General features: G+C 43.2%; 1 protein-coding gene across 2 annotated transcripts in view; it reads left to right on the plus strand.

The window, feature by feature from the left end:
- The first annotated feature begins 502 nt into the window (after window positions 1-502).
- The window catches only part of MTMR8 (myotubularin related protein 8), a 49,145-nt gene continuing 31,583 nt past the window's right edge, over window positions 503-18,064 (plus strand). For both annotated transcript variants that reach the window (XM_043974221.1, XM_043974222.1), the window contains exons 1-5: window positions 503-630; window positions 10,085-10,207; window positions 11,950-12,112; window positions 13,547-13,704; window positions 14,496-14,624. In XM_043974221.1, coding sequence (XP_043830156.1) covers window positions 607-630; window positions 10,085-10,207; window positions 11,950-12,112; window positions 13,547-13,704; window positions 14,496-14,624 — 597 coding nt within the window. In that variant the 5' untranslated portion in view covers window positions 503-606. The remainder of the gene's footprint in view (window positions 631-10,084; window positions 10,208-11,949; window positions 12,113-13,546; window positions 13,705-14,495; window positions 14,625-18,064) is intronic.

Genomic DNA, 18,064 nt, shown 5'->3' on the forward strand with positions numbered 1-18,064 from the left:
AGTGACTTGCCTAGAGTCACACAGCTAGTAATTATTAAGTGTCTGAGGCCGGATTTGAACTCAGGTCCTCCTGACTCCAGGGCCAGTGCTCTATCCACTGTACCACCTAGCTGCCCCTGGAGATATGTCTTTGAGCCAGAGGGCAGTTGGAGGCAGGGGGCGCGAGCTCCCAGTGTAGAACCGAGCCCAGAGAAGCTCGGGGTGGGGGTGGGGGGGCGGGGCGCCCAGGTCCCGTCGCCCCACTGGGGAAAGGAGGCAGACAAAGCCGGAGATGCCCAGGCCACGAGGTGAGCGGGCTTAAAGTGGGAGGGGAAGGAGGTGAGACTCTGAGGGGGCGGGGCCGTGGCGAGGGGGCGGGGCCTGAGGCCCGGGAGGCGGGGCCGGGGAGGCGGGGCTGCTCGCCCCTGGAAGCGGCTGAGGAGCGGGAGGGGGAGGAGGCGGCGGCGGCGTTGGCAGGCTGGGGAGGAGGGAGGGGAGGAGGAGGAGGAGGGAGGGGAGGAGGAGCAGCAGCAGCAGGAGGAGGAGGAGGAGGAGGCTGAGGCTGCCGGTCCGGCCCCGGTGCTCCCGGGCCAAGCCCTCCACCTGGGAGTAGGAGTGCGGGAGGCCATGGAGTACATCACGCTGCCCAAGGTAAGGCGCGCCCCCGCGGCGGGCCACGGGAGGCTCGGGGCCACTTCCGGCGGGGGGGGGGGGGCGTGGAGGTGCCCCGGGTGGGGGGCGCAGAGCCCCCCCCCTTCTGAGAAGGCTCACCCCAGATCGCCGTTCTTCCCGCTTAGAACCCCCCTCCCCCAAAGAAGCCCCCGGGCTCCCCTCAGTACGGCCGCCACGCCTTGGGACGCCAGCGAACTTCCTCCGGCCTGTCCCGTCCCATCCACTTCTCCTCCCTAAGCTAACCCGGGCAGTGTGGTGGAGTGGGAGGAGTCCCTGCTGCCCGGGCAGCCACATGCCCCCCGGCCGGCCGCCGGCCCTTGGATGGGGGACCCATGGACAGTGCCGGGGCCTTTTCTGCCTGGGCCTTAGCTTCCCCCTCGCCCAAATGAGGGCTTTAGACTCGATCCCCCAAGCCCCTGGCCCCCCGGCTCCAGACTTGTCATTACCATGGAGGGAGAAAACTCTCTATCCAATGAAGAAACTCCCTCCGCCAAAGTAGATGGCCAACTCTCCTGCAACTTTTATGTAGGCTTAGAGAGTTTTGTTAAGAAAGAAAAAGAGAGGCAGAGCGACAGAGAGACAGAGATAGAGACAGTGAGACACAGAGACAGAGAGAAAGAGACAAAGAAAGAAGGAAAGAAAGAGACAGAGAGACAGACACAAAGAAAGAAAGAGACAGAGACAAAGAAAGAGAGACAAAGAGACAGAGACAAAGAAAGAAAGAGACAGATAGAGAGACAGACACAGAGAGACAAAGAAAGAGACAGACAGAGACAGAGAAAGAGGAAGAGAAGAAGAAAGAAAGAGACACAGAGACAGAGAGACAAAGAAAGAGACAGAGACAGGGAGAGACAGAAACACAGAGAGACAGAGAAAGAGGAAGAGAAGAAGAAAGAAAGAGACACAGAGACAGAGAGACAAAGAAAGAGAAGAAGGAAGGAAGGATAGAAAGAAAGAAAAGAGGAGACCTGTGATTTCTTTGATAGATCCCAGTAAGGGAAATCTGTCTACCAGTGCAGATCTGCACCAACTCTACAAGTAATAGTCTTCCAGGGCTTCCTGGGGCACTAAGACTTTAAGTGACTATCCTGTAGTTGTGAGAGAGGCCAAGTTGAGGGATTTGATGATTGGAAGGGGGACTCTGTATATTTGTTTTTGTTTTTGTTTTTTGCTAGGCAATTGGGGTTAAGTGACTTGCCCAGGGTCACACAGCTAGTAAGTATTAAGTGTCTGAGGCTGGATTTGAACTCAGGTACTCCTGAATCCAGGGCCAGTGCTCTATCCACTGTGCCACCTAGCTGCCCTGACTCTATATATTTTGCCACTTTCTTCCCACTCGGATATTCTGTGAAAAAAACACCATCCCCATGTAAGAGATATAACTCACTGAGGATGCCTTGGAGTAGCCAACAGCCATCTCCAACCCCAACTCTAGTTAATAAGAGTTGACATTTTGGGGCAGCTTGGTGGCACAGTGGATAAAGCACCAGCCCTGGATTCAGGAGTACCTGAGTTCAAATCCAGCCTCAGACACTTGACACTTACTAGCTGTGTGACCCTGGGCAAGTCACTTAACCCCCATTGCCCCACAAAAAAAAATAAATAAAATAAATAATAGTTGACATTTTTATCAGAGTTTCAGAGACTCAGTTTCCTTTTCTGTAAAATGAGGAAGTTGGACCAGATGGCTCCTGAGATTCCCCTCAGCTTTAAATAGGTGATCCTGTATCACCTAATAAAAGGAGACAAGCCTAGGCATGGCTGTGACTTGCTGGGCTGGGTGAGAAGGGGCTCTTGAGAGGGTTTCCCTGATTTTAGAAGAAAAGCGGAAGTACAAGGGGAGTAGACAGCACAGTTTTGTGTGTGAAAAACACATGCTCGTCAGGAAATCCTGGAGCCAGAGGAGTAGAAACATGGTGAAATACTGGAGTGGACATCAACAGAGGGAGAAAGAAAAGCAAAGTCATCACAAAAGTATGAAAATACAAAAGAACATATGGGCAAAATGAGGAAGGAGAAAGGACTTTGGGAGGCAGATCAAAAACCCAGCATGGAGGGGGCAGCTAGGTGGCGCAGTGGATAAAGCACCAGCCCTGGATTCAGGAGTACCTGAGTTCAAATCCGGCCTCAGACACTTGACACTTACTAGCTGTGTGACCTTGGGCAAGTCACTTAACCCCCATTGTCCCACCAAAAAACCCAAAAAAAAACAAAAAAAAAAACCCAGCATGGAGGCATAAAGGAATGAGGGTTGAAACCCTGATGGAGGGACAGCTAAGTGGCACAGTGGATAAAGCACTGGCCCAGTATTCAGAAAGACCTGAGTTCAAATGTGACCCTAGGCACTTGACACTTACTAGCTGTGTGACCCTGGGCAAGTCACTTAACCCTCATTGCCCCACCAAAAAAAAAAAAAACAACCTGCTGGAACTCTCTGGAAAAGCAAAGCAGCTGCTCTATTCTAGGCTTGCTTTATTGAGAATTTGATCTTTCAAAAGGTGGAGGAATCATTGAGGGGGATGTCATTTACTGAAATGAAAATAAGAAGGGTGACCCAGTGACCCAGAGTCAAGAAGACCGGAGTTCAAATTCGATATCAGATATTTACTTAACTGCATGACCATGGGCAGGTCATTTAACCTTGGTTTACCTCAATTTCCTCATAAATAAAATGAGGATAATAATAGCATCTATCTTGCAGGAATATTCTGAGGATGAAATGAGATGATGATTGTAAAGTGCTTAGCACTATATAAAGTTAGCTATTCTCATCATTCCCTAAAATCCCATAGTCCATAAGAGTCTTGAGAGTTCGATTCTGAAGGTGGAAAGAGAAACAATTCCAGCAAAGGAATTTAAGGGAACAGCTATCTAAAAAGACTAATAATATAAATAGAGGGAATTCATTGACCAAGGAAGTTTTTTTGTTTGGTTGGTTTTTCCGGGGCAATGAGGGTTAAGTGACTTGCCCAGGGTCAGACAGCTAGTAAGTGTCAAGTGTCTGAGGCTGGATTTGAACTGAGGTCCTCCTGAATCCAGGGGCAGTGCTTTATCCACTATGCCACCTACCTGGCCCGACCAAGGTAGTCTTAAAAAAATAATAAATTTTATTACTATCTTTTGTCTTTATATCACTGACATTTCCCATTGTATCTCTTCCCCTCCCCCTCCCAGAGAGCCATCCCCTTTTTAATAAATAATAAAAAAGAGGAAGAAAAAAAAGTTTAGCAAAACTGCCAACATGTCAGAAAAGAGTGGAAGTATTGCCCACCTATGGTCACCCATATTTTCAAAGAATCCCAAGGAGGCATCTTCTCTCTGGTTTCTAGGTCCAACTAGAGGGCTGGTTAAAAGTGGATATGGGGGGCGGCTAGGTGGCGCAGTGGATAAAGCACCGGCCCTGGATTCAGGAGTACCTGAGTTCAAATCCGGCCTCAGACACTTGACACTTACTAGCTGTGTGACCCTGGGCAAGTCACTTAACCCCCATTGCCCCGCAAAAATAAATTAAAAATTAATTAAAAAAAAAAAAGTGGATATGGAAGGGGCAACTAGGTGGTGCGGTGGATAGAGCACCGGCCCTGGATTCAGGAGGACCTGAGTTCAAATCCAGCCTCAGACACTTGACACTTACTAGCTGTGTGACCCTGGGCAAATCACTTAACCCTCATTGCCCTGCAAAAAAATGGATACGGAAGTGTGATCTAGGCCTCTAAGAACAGCATCAGGAACACTGAAGCTTCAAGTAAACTGAGGCTGCCAATGAATGCTAAAGACAATTAAGACTTTTTCAGATGCTTTATGAGGAAAGTGATAAATGCAAGGATTGTCATCTTGTTTTTCCAGTGCTTGCCATGATATTGTTGTTGTTTGTCTTTCATTCTCAAAGAGGACCATGACATTGGGGTGATGTCATGACTTGCACTGGATTGGATTTAAGTGAGGGAGGGCTGTGCAAGGTCACCAGCCTCACTCTCTCCTCTGGAGCCATCTGGGTCCAGTGGCAAGATATCCATCAGGACGACTGGAGATGGCCCCGGATATTTAAGGCAATTGGAGTTAAGTGACTTGCCCAGGGTCACACAGCTAGTAGCTTACCCAGAAGGGCCACAGAGAATGACTGTCTAAAGGGCTCACATTCTAATAGTGTCATACAGCATTCATATACAAGAGAAGAGTTGGCACTCCAGTCTATCTCCTTTCCAGATTCTTTATGCATCTCAGTTTTACCAGCCCTAGAATTATGATGCAATTCAACAACTGTGGGCAAATGCACCGTACTAAAAGCTACTGCTACAGTCTCTGTAAAGGCAAAAAAATACTTTCTCTCAAGCAATTATTATGAGGTAAATGGAGGGATCTTAGGAATCATCTGGTCCAACACCCTTATCTTTTACATGAGAAAACAAAGAAAAATGATGGGACTTATCCAAGGTCATAGTGTTAGTAAGTGGCAGAGACGGGCATGAAACCATTTTGGATGCCAGGTCCTGAGCTCATCTGTAAATTGGGGATAACGACAGCACCTGCCTTGCAGGGGGGTTGTGAGGGTTGAATGAGATAATAATTGTAAATAATTAATGATTGTAAAGTGACCTATCAGCTATCACTTTGGTTCCCTGTGCCTGACGTCAACTCCTCAAGACAGGTAGCCCGATATTTTTTTTTTCTTTGCGGGCTAATGAGGCTTAAGTGACTTGCCCAGGATGACACAGCCTAGTAAGTGTCAAGTGTCTGAGGCTGGATTTGAACTCAGGTCCTCCTGAATCCAGGGCTGGTGCTTTATCCACTCGCCACCTAGCTGCCCCTAGCCCAGTACTTTCAACTGTCTTTTCCTAGATTTAATTAAACAAAAAAAATGTATTGTGAGATGGTTGACACGTGATGTCTTCTGGGCCAGGAATTTTTTTTGGGGGGGGGGGAGAAGGGCGGGAATAAGAGTTAAGTGACTTGCCCAGGGTCACACAGCTAGTAAGTGTCAAGTGTCTGAGGCTGGATTTGAACTCAGGTCCTCCTCAATCCAGGACTAGTGCTTTACAGAAATGTTGTTTTTTTTTTTAAGATTTTTTTTTTTTTTTTTGGTGAGGCAATTGGGGTTAAGTGACTTGCCCAGTGTCACACAGCTAGTAAGTGTCAAGGGTCTGAGGCCACATTTGAACTCAGGTCCTTCTGAATCTAGGGCCGGTGCTCTATCCACTGTGCCACCTAGCTGCCCCACAGAAATGGTTTTTAACAAACTTCTTAGCACCACTGGTATGTCTTCCAAAATATTCCTCTCCCAAGTGGCAATTGAAAGCATCTTCCTGTCTAGGCCTGCTCTGCTCTCCCACCCCAACCCCTACAGTTCTGGAAAGAAAGGGTTAGGCCATATTAGAAATAACTGACGAGCAGCTAGGTGGCGCAGTGGATAGAGCACCGGCCCTGGATTCAGGAGTACCTGAGTTCAAATCCGGCCTCAGACACTTAACACTTACTAGCTGTGTGACCCTGGGCAAGTCACTTAACCCCAATTGCCTCACTAAAAAAAAAAATTTTTTTTTAATTAAAAAAAAAGAAATAACTGAATACATTTAGCTAAAAGGTGGTATTTCAATATACGGCATCTCCAAATGACAGAAGGAAATAGGGCAGATATACCCCCCCTTCATCCTTCACTTCCTGTTTCTCTACCCTCTTTTTTCCTGACCCCTCCTCCATTGGGGCAGAGTTATAGGCTTTGTCAGGCCTCCTCTTTCTTACCCTCACCTTATTGCTTTCTAGCTCAAGCTCTTTGTGCTCAGCTGTCTGGCACAGTTGATGAAATACAGCCATCAGAGCAACATGAACACTGCTACTTCTCATTTTGAGTTCTGTCCCATTCTCTTTCTTATCCCTTGGGCAAATCCCTGCCCTATTTTGAATTCAGGCCCCCTGATCCCCTTCCCTTGAGACCAACAACTTCCCCCAAACTAAATCAGTGCTCCATTTCATATGGGGGTCCAGGTTGGGGGGTGTAGGCTTAATGCTCAGAAAAATTTTAAATGATCATGCACAAGGACTGATTTTACTTTGGGCCATATTGCCTGTGTCCATTTAAATTTTAAGTTAAGGGGGGCAGCTAGGTGGCACAGTGGATAAAGCACTGGCCTTGGATTCAGGAGGACCTGAGTTCAAATCCAGCCTCAGACACTTGACACTTACTAGCTGTGTGACCCTGGGCAAGTCACTTAACCCTCATTGCCCTGCCAAAAAAACCAAAACCCCAAAACCAAAAAAAACATAATTTTAAGTTAAGAAAACAAAATCAGGGCATCTAGGTGGTGCAGTGGATAAAGTACCAGCCCTGGATTCAGGAGGACCTGAGTTCAAATCCAGCCTCAGACGTTTAACACTTAACTAGCTATGGTGACCCTGCGCAAGTCACTTAAACCCTCATTGTCCAACCAAAAAAAAAAACTGAGATTAGCTCTTGTGTGGATGGATTTTCAGAAACTTAGGGCTGTGAAAGTCTGGTAAGTGTGCCTTTTCTAGTGAGCAGAAGTCATGCTCCCATCTAGTTACCCATTCACGGGAGGTTTATATTGAAGAGCTTAAAGAGGGGCTCTCAAGTAGAGCATGCTCTTGGAAAGGTGAAGGCCTGTAACAAAGGGTGCTGTTCTTTGCCTTTTTTTCTGAATTTCAAGTCCAGAAGCACTTTGGCTCTGGAGGCATCATCCTGACTTTCCCTTGAGAGAGACTTGCCAGATTTCGTTAAGTCCTGGGAGGCTTCAGACACAGGGATCTCTTAGCTGATAGGACTTAGGGCAGGAAGGGGCCTTAAAGTTCATTGAGTTGGAGCACCTCATTTTACCAGCGAAGAAACTGAGGCCCAGAGAGGAGAAATTATTTTGCCCTAAATCACACAGATAGCAAGTAGCAGAACTAGAATTTAACCCCAGGTCCACTGACTGTGATGCTTCCCCAAGACCTTGTTACCTGAGCTAATAAATGCATTCAGCATCTAACAGTGGCATGTACCAGGACTGCTTCCTGAGAGGATCAAATGAGATGATGATTGTAAAGTGCTTAGGAACGCTATATAAAGTTACCTATTCTCATCATTATCTGTCCACAGCATAAAATCCCATAGTCCATAAGAGTCTCGAGAGTTAGATTCTGTAGAAAGAGAAACCATTCCAGCAAAGGAATTTAAAGGGAGCAGCCATTTAAAAAGACTAATACTAGTGGGCAGCTAGGTGGTGCAGGGTATAAAGCACCGGCCCTAGATTCAGGAGGACCCGAGTTCAAATCTGGCTTCAGACATTTAATACTTACTAGCTGTGTGAGCTTGGGCAAGTCACTTAACCCTCACTGCTCTTCCCCCCCCCAAAAAAAAAGACTAATATGAATAGAAGGAATTCATTGACCAAAGTAGGTTTTTTAATACATTTTATTGCTATCTTTTGTCATTATATCACCTACATTTCCCATTGTAGCTCTTCCTCCCCCCAACCCAGAGCCATCTCTTGCAGCGTTTTTCGCTGAATCTTTTTCAGAATAAGAGAATAACAATTTCTGACTTGGAAGAGGCCCAGGTGGCAATCTAATTCAACAATTACCTGAACCCCCACTCCCTATGCCAAGGGTTTTTAACCTGGGGCCCACTGTGGATCAGCTTCAGGGGGCACATGAAATCAGATGGAAAAAAAACCAATTACCCCTTTATTTTTACTATCCCTTGGATTCCTTTATAATCCCAGTGGGTGTTTTTTTTTGGCAGGGCAATGAGGGTTAAGTGACTTGCCCAGGGTCACACAGCTAGTAAGTGTCAAGTGTCTGAGGCTAGATTTGAACTCAGGTCCTCCTGAATCCAGGCCTGGTGCTTTATCTACCGTGCCACCTAGCTGTCCCACTTATTCTTTTAAAGGAGAGACCTAAGTAAGAAGGCCTCATTGAGAAAACAGAAAAGGGCTTTTGAAAATGTGAAGAGAGAAAAGAGGACAGGATTTGAAGTCAGGATACTTGGGGCTAAATCCCCATTCTGTGACTAAATCCCCGAGTGACTTTAGTCAAGTCATTTCACCACACTGTGCCTCAGTTTCCCTCAAGTACAGAATGTGGAAACTTGACTCAGATGGCCTCTAAATCCTCTGTTTTTCCAGTAGTATTCTTGACACATGCTATTTGAGATAATAGGATATTATCTCCTGTAGGAATTTGAGATAATAGGATATTATCTCCTATAGCAATAGGAGATAATAGGATATAATTGAGATAATAGGAAAGCGATAGTATGGTGCATGTTTGATGGGTGTTCTTAGGCTGGTAAGGCCTTCTGGAGTCACATGTTTCTCATTTAAAAAAAAAAACCACATACATTTGAGCTATTGCCAATAGTTGCGGCAAATCAGGGTAAGTAGAGGGATTAAGAAACCTCGGACATGTACCTCATTTCCTTTCTCCTTGGAAGGGAAATGGAAAACACCACGCTTTATGGTCTATGGCTTCTCTAAAAGCAGAGTTCTTGTCCATGTCACAACATCCTGTGTGGTTGTGGTGGAGGGTGAAGTGTGGGAGAAGGACATTGACCAAGCAGCTCCCTGAGTACAGGGCCATATATGCTACCGAGCCAGAGAAGACAGTTTTGTATGCTGATTCCTGGCTCCTTCTTAGATTGGGGGGAGCAGGTGCCATGCCTTTTTTTTTCTTGTTCTATTTCGGCCAGTGCACACGATAGTTCATGGCACACGCTGGGGCTAAGAAATGGTTGATGAAGTTTGGGGTTTTCACTCTCCTTCCTTCCTTTCTCCCTGTGTGGCTCAGCTGTTGCCCCAGCTTCCTCCATCCCTTCAGCATCTACTCTTGAGCAATACCCCACCCCACCCCCTTCCCTCTAGTGCCTGGACTCTTTCTGGCAGGCAGTCCTAGATACCCACTCACTCTTGATCCATCCATACATGTACTGGTTGAAAGTACAGACCCAAAGAGTCATTTGGGAATGCCTCAGTGATCTGCGTATTTTAATTTTTTTACAAAAGACTTGGATGAAGGGAAGATCTTGCTACATTAGGACATTGGGCTATGTTATAAGGTGTAATTTAATAGGAATAAATTTAAAATTCAAAAAAATAGCTTCACAGTCACAAGCTGGTAGAGCTATGCCTCGATTGCAGTTCATCTGAAGAAGATCTGGGCGCCTTAGTAGGCCATACTCTCAGTGTGATATGGCATTGAAGAACACCAACATGATCTTAGGCTGCCCTCCAGGCCTAGGGAGATGCTAGTCATACTCTGTTCTGCCTTGATCATATCTAATTGTAACTGGACTACAGTGTTTACTTCTGGGTATCTCACTTTAGAAAGGATGAGGAGAACCAGAAGGAAAATGAAAGAAATGTTTAATTCTCATTTTTCAGTCACAGGTAGCAAGTTAGAGTTTAATATTTTCTTTTTCCTTTCTTTTTTTTCTAAATAGGTTGAAAATGTCCTATTACTGAACCGTTATGCAAACAAGAAGCCAGCTAACGGGACTCTCTACCTTACTGCAACCCATCTGATATATGTAGATGCTTCTGCTGAGATCCGGAAGGAGATCTGGGTCTGTGTTCCTGATAAGAAATAAGAATGTATAACAAGGACTTGTACCTGACGCATAGATATAGATGTAGATGTAAATGTAAATGTAAATGTAGATGTAGATGTATACATAGACATATAGGCTTTTCAGTAGAGTACCAGTACTTAATAATGACTTGATGTTCCTAAAATATATCCACCCTTTCCTCCAAAGAACACTGTTCAAGGGAACCATTTATAGTGAGAGACATGAGCTGCCACAGTGACCAGCTATAATCATTCTGCCTTGCTTAGAGGTTATATAATATAATGTCCATATTTTTTTTGAATTGTTTTTGAGGGGCAATTGGGGTTAAGTGACTTGCCCAGGGTCACACAGCTAGTAAGTGTTAAGTGTCTGAGGCCGGATTTGAACTCAGGTACTCCTGACTCACATAAAAGAAGCAAAAAGGGGGCAGCTAGGTGGCGCAGTGGATAGAGCACCAGCTCTGGAGTCTAAGCTCCCTAACTCCTGTTCCTGAAATCAAATGGAATGTGGTAATACTTAGATGAAGCCGTGATTTCTCATGACCCCTGTACTGATTTGGGTTGTGTCCCAATCCAGAGCCATTCATGTGTGTATGTGTGTGTGTGATTCTGTCCAGCTTCCAATAGAGATTGCTTAGCAGTGAAGAACAATTCCATTCACACAGTGTTTCCAAGAGTCTCCCCACCCAGTGCATTAAAATATTTTCACCGTGGGGCGACTAGGTGGCACAGTGGATAAAGTACCAGCCCTGGATTCAGGAGGACCTGAGTTCAAATCCGGCTTCAGACACTTGACACTTACTAGCTGTGTGACTCTGGGCAAGTCACTTAACCCCCATTGCCCCGCAAAAAAAAAAAATCTTTTCACTGGTCCTTTTAACATGGAATGGGCTCAGCAATAAGTAGAGAAGGGTCCTTAAAAGGTCATCTAAGCTTACCCTACCCCTCATTTTACAGATGAAAAAAAATGAGTCCTAAGGAAATAAAGTGACTTGCCCAAGCTCACACATAAGTAGTAGAGACAGAATTGGGCATGGATCATTTTCAAAACCAAAGTTCTCTTACTAGCTGTATGACCTGGGGCAAGTCACTTAATCCTCATTGCCTCGCAAAAGAAACAAACAAACAAAAAAAAATGATGTTCTTTCTATCTTGTCTTGTTTCTGTAGTCACAAAACTCATTAAGTTTCCTCATCTACAAACTGAAGGAGTTAGAAGAAGTGATCTCTAAAGTTCTAGATCCAATGATGCCAAGTTGGTAGAGCCAGGACATGGTCCCATATTGTCTTATTCCAAGCCTCTTGTTCTTTCCACCTTTTGTCCTTCAGTAGATTTTGGGTGGGAGCAGGTTATGGATTCATTGCAGCCCACAATGACACTGACAATGGCCTTCCTTTTTATTTTATATTTTTTTGTTTTCACATTTTTATTTTATCTTATTTTACTTTTTATTTTATATGACCTTTTTTAATATGCTAAGTGGGTCCCTCTAATTCATTAATACTTATCCAAAAATGAAGAGATATAGTAAGACTGACATCTTTCCTTGCTCACCTACCTACATGAAAGTACAATGTTGTTTTTTTCCTTTTTTAAAAGGGTGCTTATTGCCTCTGGCCACTTAGACTGTTGTCAATATCTGAGAATCACTGTTCTGAGAGTCAGTGTTGGGCAAGTTAACTTCACCATTGGAGAAAATTGCTACTTAAAGACTGATTCATATTTCATCTTTTGCAGATTCTGCACCACCACATTGCTGCTGTGGAGAAGTTAGCCCTTACCTCCATGGGGCATCCTCTGATCTTGCATTGCAAAAACTTTCGGATGGCCCACTTTGTCTTTGGTTCTGAATGGGAATGTCAGGAAGTGCATGGCTCACTGCTCAAGCTGTCCCAGCCAGGTAGTTGGGCTTTGTGATGCTTTGTGAATAATAGAAAAGCTTGGGGATGAATTGGCCATAGAAATTCTGACCAACCGGTAGTTGCCTTTCTATGAACCTCCCTGAAATAGCGGGCTTTATACGTTAAAAAAGTTTCCAGGGGCATCTAGGTGGCGCAGTGGATAAAGCACTGGCCCTGGATTCAGGAGGACCTGAGTTCAAATCCAGCCTCATACACTTGACACTTACTAGCTGTGTGACCCTGGGCAAGTCACTTAACCCTCATTGCCCTGCCCCAAAAAAAGTTTCCACTTGTTTATGATGCCTGTATCCTAAGATGAAGAAGCTCTCTTGGAGAGATATACAAGCTGATTGGTTTTTCCAAGTTTTAGTGTCCCAAGTAACTTTGGTGGGGGCGCGGGGGGGGGGGGGGTCCAGACCTATGATTTTAACAGTATAGATGAAATGGAGACTCCCTCCACTGATGTTGGTTAGCAACTAGCTGTAACCTAAAAGCATGTTTGTCTTCCTGACTTATCTGGGTGACTTTGGTTCTCTGAAAATTTGATATTCGTTTTAATTGATGCTAGATCTGTGATTTCAATTCCTGATAAGGAAATGCCTTCCATTACATTTCAGCAACTTCTGGTCTTGGAGAGTTGCCAGAGACATTGAAAGGTTAAATGCCTTCCCTGAGGTCATGCCAGCAAAGGCAAAAGTTGGATGCAAGGGGCAGCTAGGTGGCGCAGTGGATAAAGCACTGGCCCTAGATTCAGGAGGACCTGAGTTCAAATCTGGCCTCAGACACTTGACAGTTACTAGCTGTGTGATCCTGGGCAAGTCACTTAAGCCTCATTGCCCTGCAAAGAAAAAAAAGAAAGAAATGGAACCAGTTTATAAAAGTTACAGAGAGGCAAACTTTGGCTTAATGACAAACGTTCTGCTAAGTTGAATGAGCTGCCTTGTTTGTGGTGGTTTTCCCTTCCTTTGCAGGTCTTCAAGTAGTCAAGGATACTGATGAAGGGGTACCTTAGCATAAACCATTAGGATTAGATTGCTTGTCCAGCTCCAAGATTCTGGGATTAGTGGGAGAAGACCAGGATCTGGAATCAGATGCTTTGGATTTGAATCCTGATTATTACCTGTGGGACCTTAGCCAAGTCACTTCCCTCTGGGCCTCATTTTCCTCATTGGTAAAATGGTAAACTTACTCTTTGAGGTCCTTTTTAGTCCTAAGTCTATGATTCTGTGATCTCTACCTATGTGACATTGGGAAAGTCACTCAATCTTTATGGGCCTTGGTTTCCTCTTTTGTAAAATGAGGAGAGGTCTCAAAGGCCTACTTTCAACACTAAATCCTAGGGAATGAATTCTTGACTTGGTTTGTGTATATCTTCCTTTAAGTCTCCCTGACAACTGCATCATTTTCATTAGTTTTTCTCCCCCCCCCCTCAGTGAGACCAGAAGAACTTTATGCATTTTCTTATAACCCTAAATCTTCAAAAGATGACAGAGAAATTGGATGGAAAGTGATCGACTTAATATCAGACTACAAGCGCATGGGAGTCCCAAATGACTACTGGGAAATAACCGATGCAAACAAAAACTATGAGGTAATTGTGAAAGCTTCTAAGAGCTGCTCTAAATATTTCTATACATATGAGTCCTCTTCCTCTTTCCTTGGGGTGTAGGCCTAGTAATGGTATAGCTGAGTCAAAGGGTCTACACACTTGAACACGAATCTGCTTGTTTCATCTCTTGTTTCTAGTGAACTTTGTTCACTTTGGTGGCCTTCCTTTTGTGTGGATTTCAGTGATTTGTATGAGTGTACATATATGTTCCCCTGCCTCAAATTCCAGTCATTCTGAGGGTATATTTTATTGCTGTATACTCTCATTATGTCTCCTTTCTGGAAATTAATAGCACTATTAAAAAAAAAAAGTATAACCTGTATGACCTAGGAAAAGTTTTGGCTCCTCTGTGGGCCTTGGTTTCCCTAAACTTGAGGGAATTAGACTATCTGGTCTCTAGAGTTCTTTCCATTGTGTGACCTCGGACAACTTTTTTGCTTCTTTGTGGGCCTCAGTTTTCCCAAACTTGAAGGAATTAGACTATCTGGTCTCTAGAGTTCTTTCCATTTTGAAATCCAACAATCCTATGAATGATTGCTGCTAGACCTGCTATTATCAAAGAAATATTAGAAGAATTAACTTGGGGGGCAGCTAGGTGGCCCAGTGGATAAATCACCAGCCCTGAATTCAGGAATACCTGAATTCAAATCCAGCCTCAGACACTTGATACTAGCTGTGTGACCTTGGGCAAGTCACTTAACCCCCATTGTCCCACACAAAAACAAAACACAAACCAAAAAAATTAACTTGATTTTTACAATTCTTACTTTTAGGTCTGCAGCACATACCCTCCTGAAATTGTCATTCCAAAAGCGGCTAGCAAGGCGATAGTGGTAGGATGTGCCAAGTTCCGAAGCAGAGGGCGTATCCCTGTGCTTTCCTACTTCTACAAAGAGAACAACGTAAGTTCAACCTGCTTCCTTTACCCATACTCTGCCTTTGAAATTGAATTTCTTTCTTCTTTACTGACTTTAGCTTGGGGGGAACACTAAGTAAGAGATGAAATGAGCATCCTTGGTCATCTCTTTCAGTCCCAAAGGTCCAAATGTAATAGATATGCAGTTAATTCCCAAATTTATGTCTCCTATGCTAATCTTCCCCCTAAACTCTGGTCCTACACTTCCAAACTGCAATGTGGGATAGTAGAAGTGGCATTAGATCATGAGTCAGAGGACCTAGGTTCAAATCCTGGCTCTGCTACTTGCTATTGCTGAGACTTCAGGCAAATTATTTAATCTTTGGGACTGTTTTGCCATCTGTAAAATGAGGGGCTTGGATGATGTGATCTCTAAGGTCTCTTTCAGCTCTGAGTTCTTTGATTCTATGAATTTTACATAAGATTTAGAACCTTAGAGATCATCTTGTCTAAGATTTTCTGATTTTATGGGTGAGGAAACTTGAGACCCAGAGGAGTAAAGCGACTTGCTCCATTTGCCTGCTGAATCATCCTTTTAGTCCTTAAATTCAGCTTGGATAAAATCCAAGATCATCATCTTTCCTCCCCAAAACTGCTCCTCCTTCCAAACATCCATTTCCATTGATGCCTCTATCACTTTCAGGCTTGGCATCTCTGTATTACCTTTTTTTTGGTGAGGCAATTGGGGTTAAGTGACTTGCCCAGGGTCACACAGCTAGTAAGTGTTAAGTGTCTGAGGCTGGATTTGAACTCATGTCCTCCTGACTCCAGGGCTGGTGCTCTATCCACTGCGCCACCTAGCTGCCCCTATATTACCTTTTACTCTTCCCTTTCTGTCCATAGCCAATCAATTGTTGTTGTCCTTTTTTCTCAGAGGACCAAAATGACATTACTCAGAGTAAAATTACTGTGTGTCTGATCAGACCAATACAAGCTCAGAATGCTCCACCACGGGTTGGGCACAAATAGAATATTTATGTCAATTCTTCCTCCAGGTGAATAGCATTGTTCATCCTGGCTCCTTTGGAGTTGTCTTGAATCATTGTCTTGGTCAGAGTAGCTAAGACTTCCAAGGTTGATCATCCTTACACTATTGCTGTTACTGTGCACATTGTTCTAGTTTTATGGATTACAGTATCCTTCCAGAGCTCGGGGGTTTCCAGCCATAATGTGGACATCATCGATTTCTGTTCCCTTAGTTTTTTGGTATAATTTGTAGAGTTGTTGGTAGGAAGGCACTCAACCTATCTTTGCTATGAGCATGCTCTCCTGGAAAGTGGTATTTTATTGGGAAAGCTTCTAGTTTCTCCCCATTACAGATAATGCTTCCTCTTGGTTTTATATAACTACTAATTATCTTTTTAAGAAAGGCTCTATTTCTTCCTATGATTCTAGTGTTTAAAATAGGATTTAGTGTTGTATTTTGTCAAAAGCTTTTTCTACATCCATTGAGATAATTATATGATTTTATTGGGTTTGTTATTGATATGGTAAATTATACTTATAAGTTTTCCTAATATTGAACCAGCCCAGAATCCCTAGTATAAATGCCACCTGTTTACAACATATGGTCTTTGTGATATATTGTTATAGTCTCCTTGCTAGTATTTTATTTACAATTTTTGCATCAATATCCATTAGGGAAATTGATCTATAGTTATCTCTCTCTGTTTTTTCTCTCCCTGGTTTAGGCATCAATTTGTAATTGTGTCATAGAAGGAATTTGATAGGATTCTGCCTATTTCGAATTAATTGTTTTGTAATGTTTGGCAGAATTCACTTGTAAATCCATCTGGTCTTGGGAATTTTTCCTTTACAGAGCCCATTTATGGCTTGTTCAATGTCTCTTCCTAAGATTTAATCATTCTTTCTCTTCTGTTAATCTGGGCAATTTATGTTTTTTGTAAATATTCATTCATTTCACTTAGATTACAGATTTTGTTGGCATATAATTGGGCAAAATAGCTTCTAATAATTGATTTGATCTCATCTTCATTGGTGGCATATTCACCCTTTTCATTTTTGATGCTGACAATTTGGTTTTCTTCTTTCTTTTTAAAATAAAATTAACCAACATTTGTACTACTTTATTAATTTTCTTTTTGTAAAACTAGCTACTAGTTTTATTTGCTTTGGCTGCATCCCACAAATTCTGTTATCTTATTTCATTGTTGTCATTGTCTTTAATGAAATTATTGTTTCTATCATTCATTATTTGACCTACTCATTCTTCAGGATTAGTTTCCAATTAATTTTTTTTTAGTGAGGCAAATGGGTTAAGTGACTTGCCCAGGGTCACACAGCTAGTAAGTGTTAAGTGTCTGAGGCTGGATTTGAACTCAGGTCCTCCTGACTCCAGGGCCAGTGCTCTATCCACTGCGCCACCTAGCTGCCCTTCCAATTAATTTTTAATCTATGCTTCCAAGACCACTCATGGAATGTAATTTTATTGCATTGTGATTTTAAAAGGGTACATTTAGTATTTCTGCCTTTCTCCATTTGTTTGTGAGACCCTGATATGTGGTCAGTTTTGTGAAGGTGCCATGTACAACTGAGAAAAAGGAATACTCCTTTCTATTCTCATTCAATTGTCTCCAGAGGTCTATCATATCTAACTTACCTAAAATTCTATTCTCCCAGTGCAGACCTCTTTTTCATCCATCCATTTTTTTAGATCATTCCAGCATAATCGTCTTGCACCTGTGCCCTCTGTCTATGCAAGCTCCTTCTAACTGCCCTAATAATGATAATATTCTTAGGACTTACAAGTATCATCTTTTCACATAGAAATATGAACAGTTTAACCTTATTGAGTCCCTTATGATTTTTCTTTCATGTTTACCTTTTATACGTCTTTTAAGTCTTAATGTTTGAATGTCAAATTTTCTATTCAGCTCTGGTCTTTTTCATCAAGAATGCATGAAAGTCTTCTATTTAATTAAATGACCATTTTGCCCCTGAAGGATTATTCTCAGTTTTGCTGGACAGGTTATTCTTGGTTGCATTCCTAGTTCCTTTGCCTTCTATAACATCATATTCCAAAACCTCCATTCTTTTAATGGGGTAGTTGTTAAATCTTGTGTGATCCTGACTGTGGCTCTATAATATTTGAGTGGTTTCTTTCTGGCCGCTTGTCATATGTTCTTCTTGACCTGGAAGCTCTGGAATTAGGCTATAATATTCCTGGGAGTTTTCATTTTAGGATCTCTTTTAGGAAGTGATTGGTAGATTCTGTCTATTTCTATTTTGCCCTCTGGTTCTAAGATATTTTTCCTAATTTCTTGAAATATGATGTTTAGGCTCTTTTTTTGATCATGGCTTTCAGGTAGTATGATAATTCTGAAATTATTTCTCCTTGATCTATTTTCAAGGTCAGCTGCTTTTTCAATGAGATATTTCACATTTTCTTCTATTTTTTTTTCATTT

This window comes from Dromiciops gliroides, chromosome X (assembly GCF_019393635.1).
Source record: "Dromiciops gliroides isolate mDroGli1 chromosome X, mDroGli1.pri, whole genome shotgun sequence".
Lineage (NCBI taxonomy): Eukaryota > Metazoa > Chordata > Mammalia > Microbiotheria > Microbiotheriidae > Dromiciops > Dromiciops gliroides.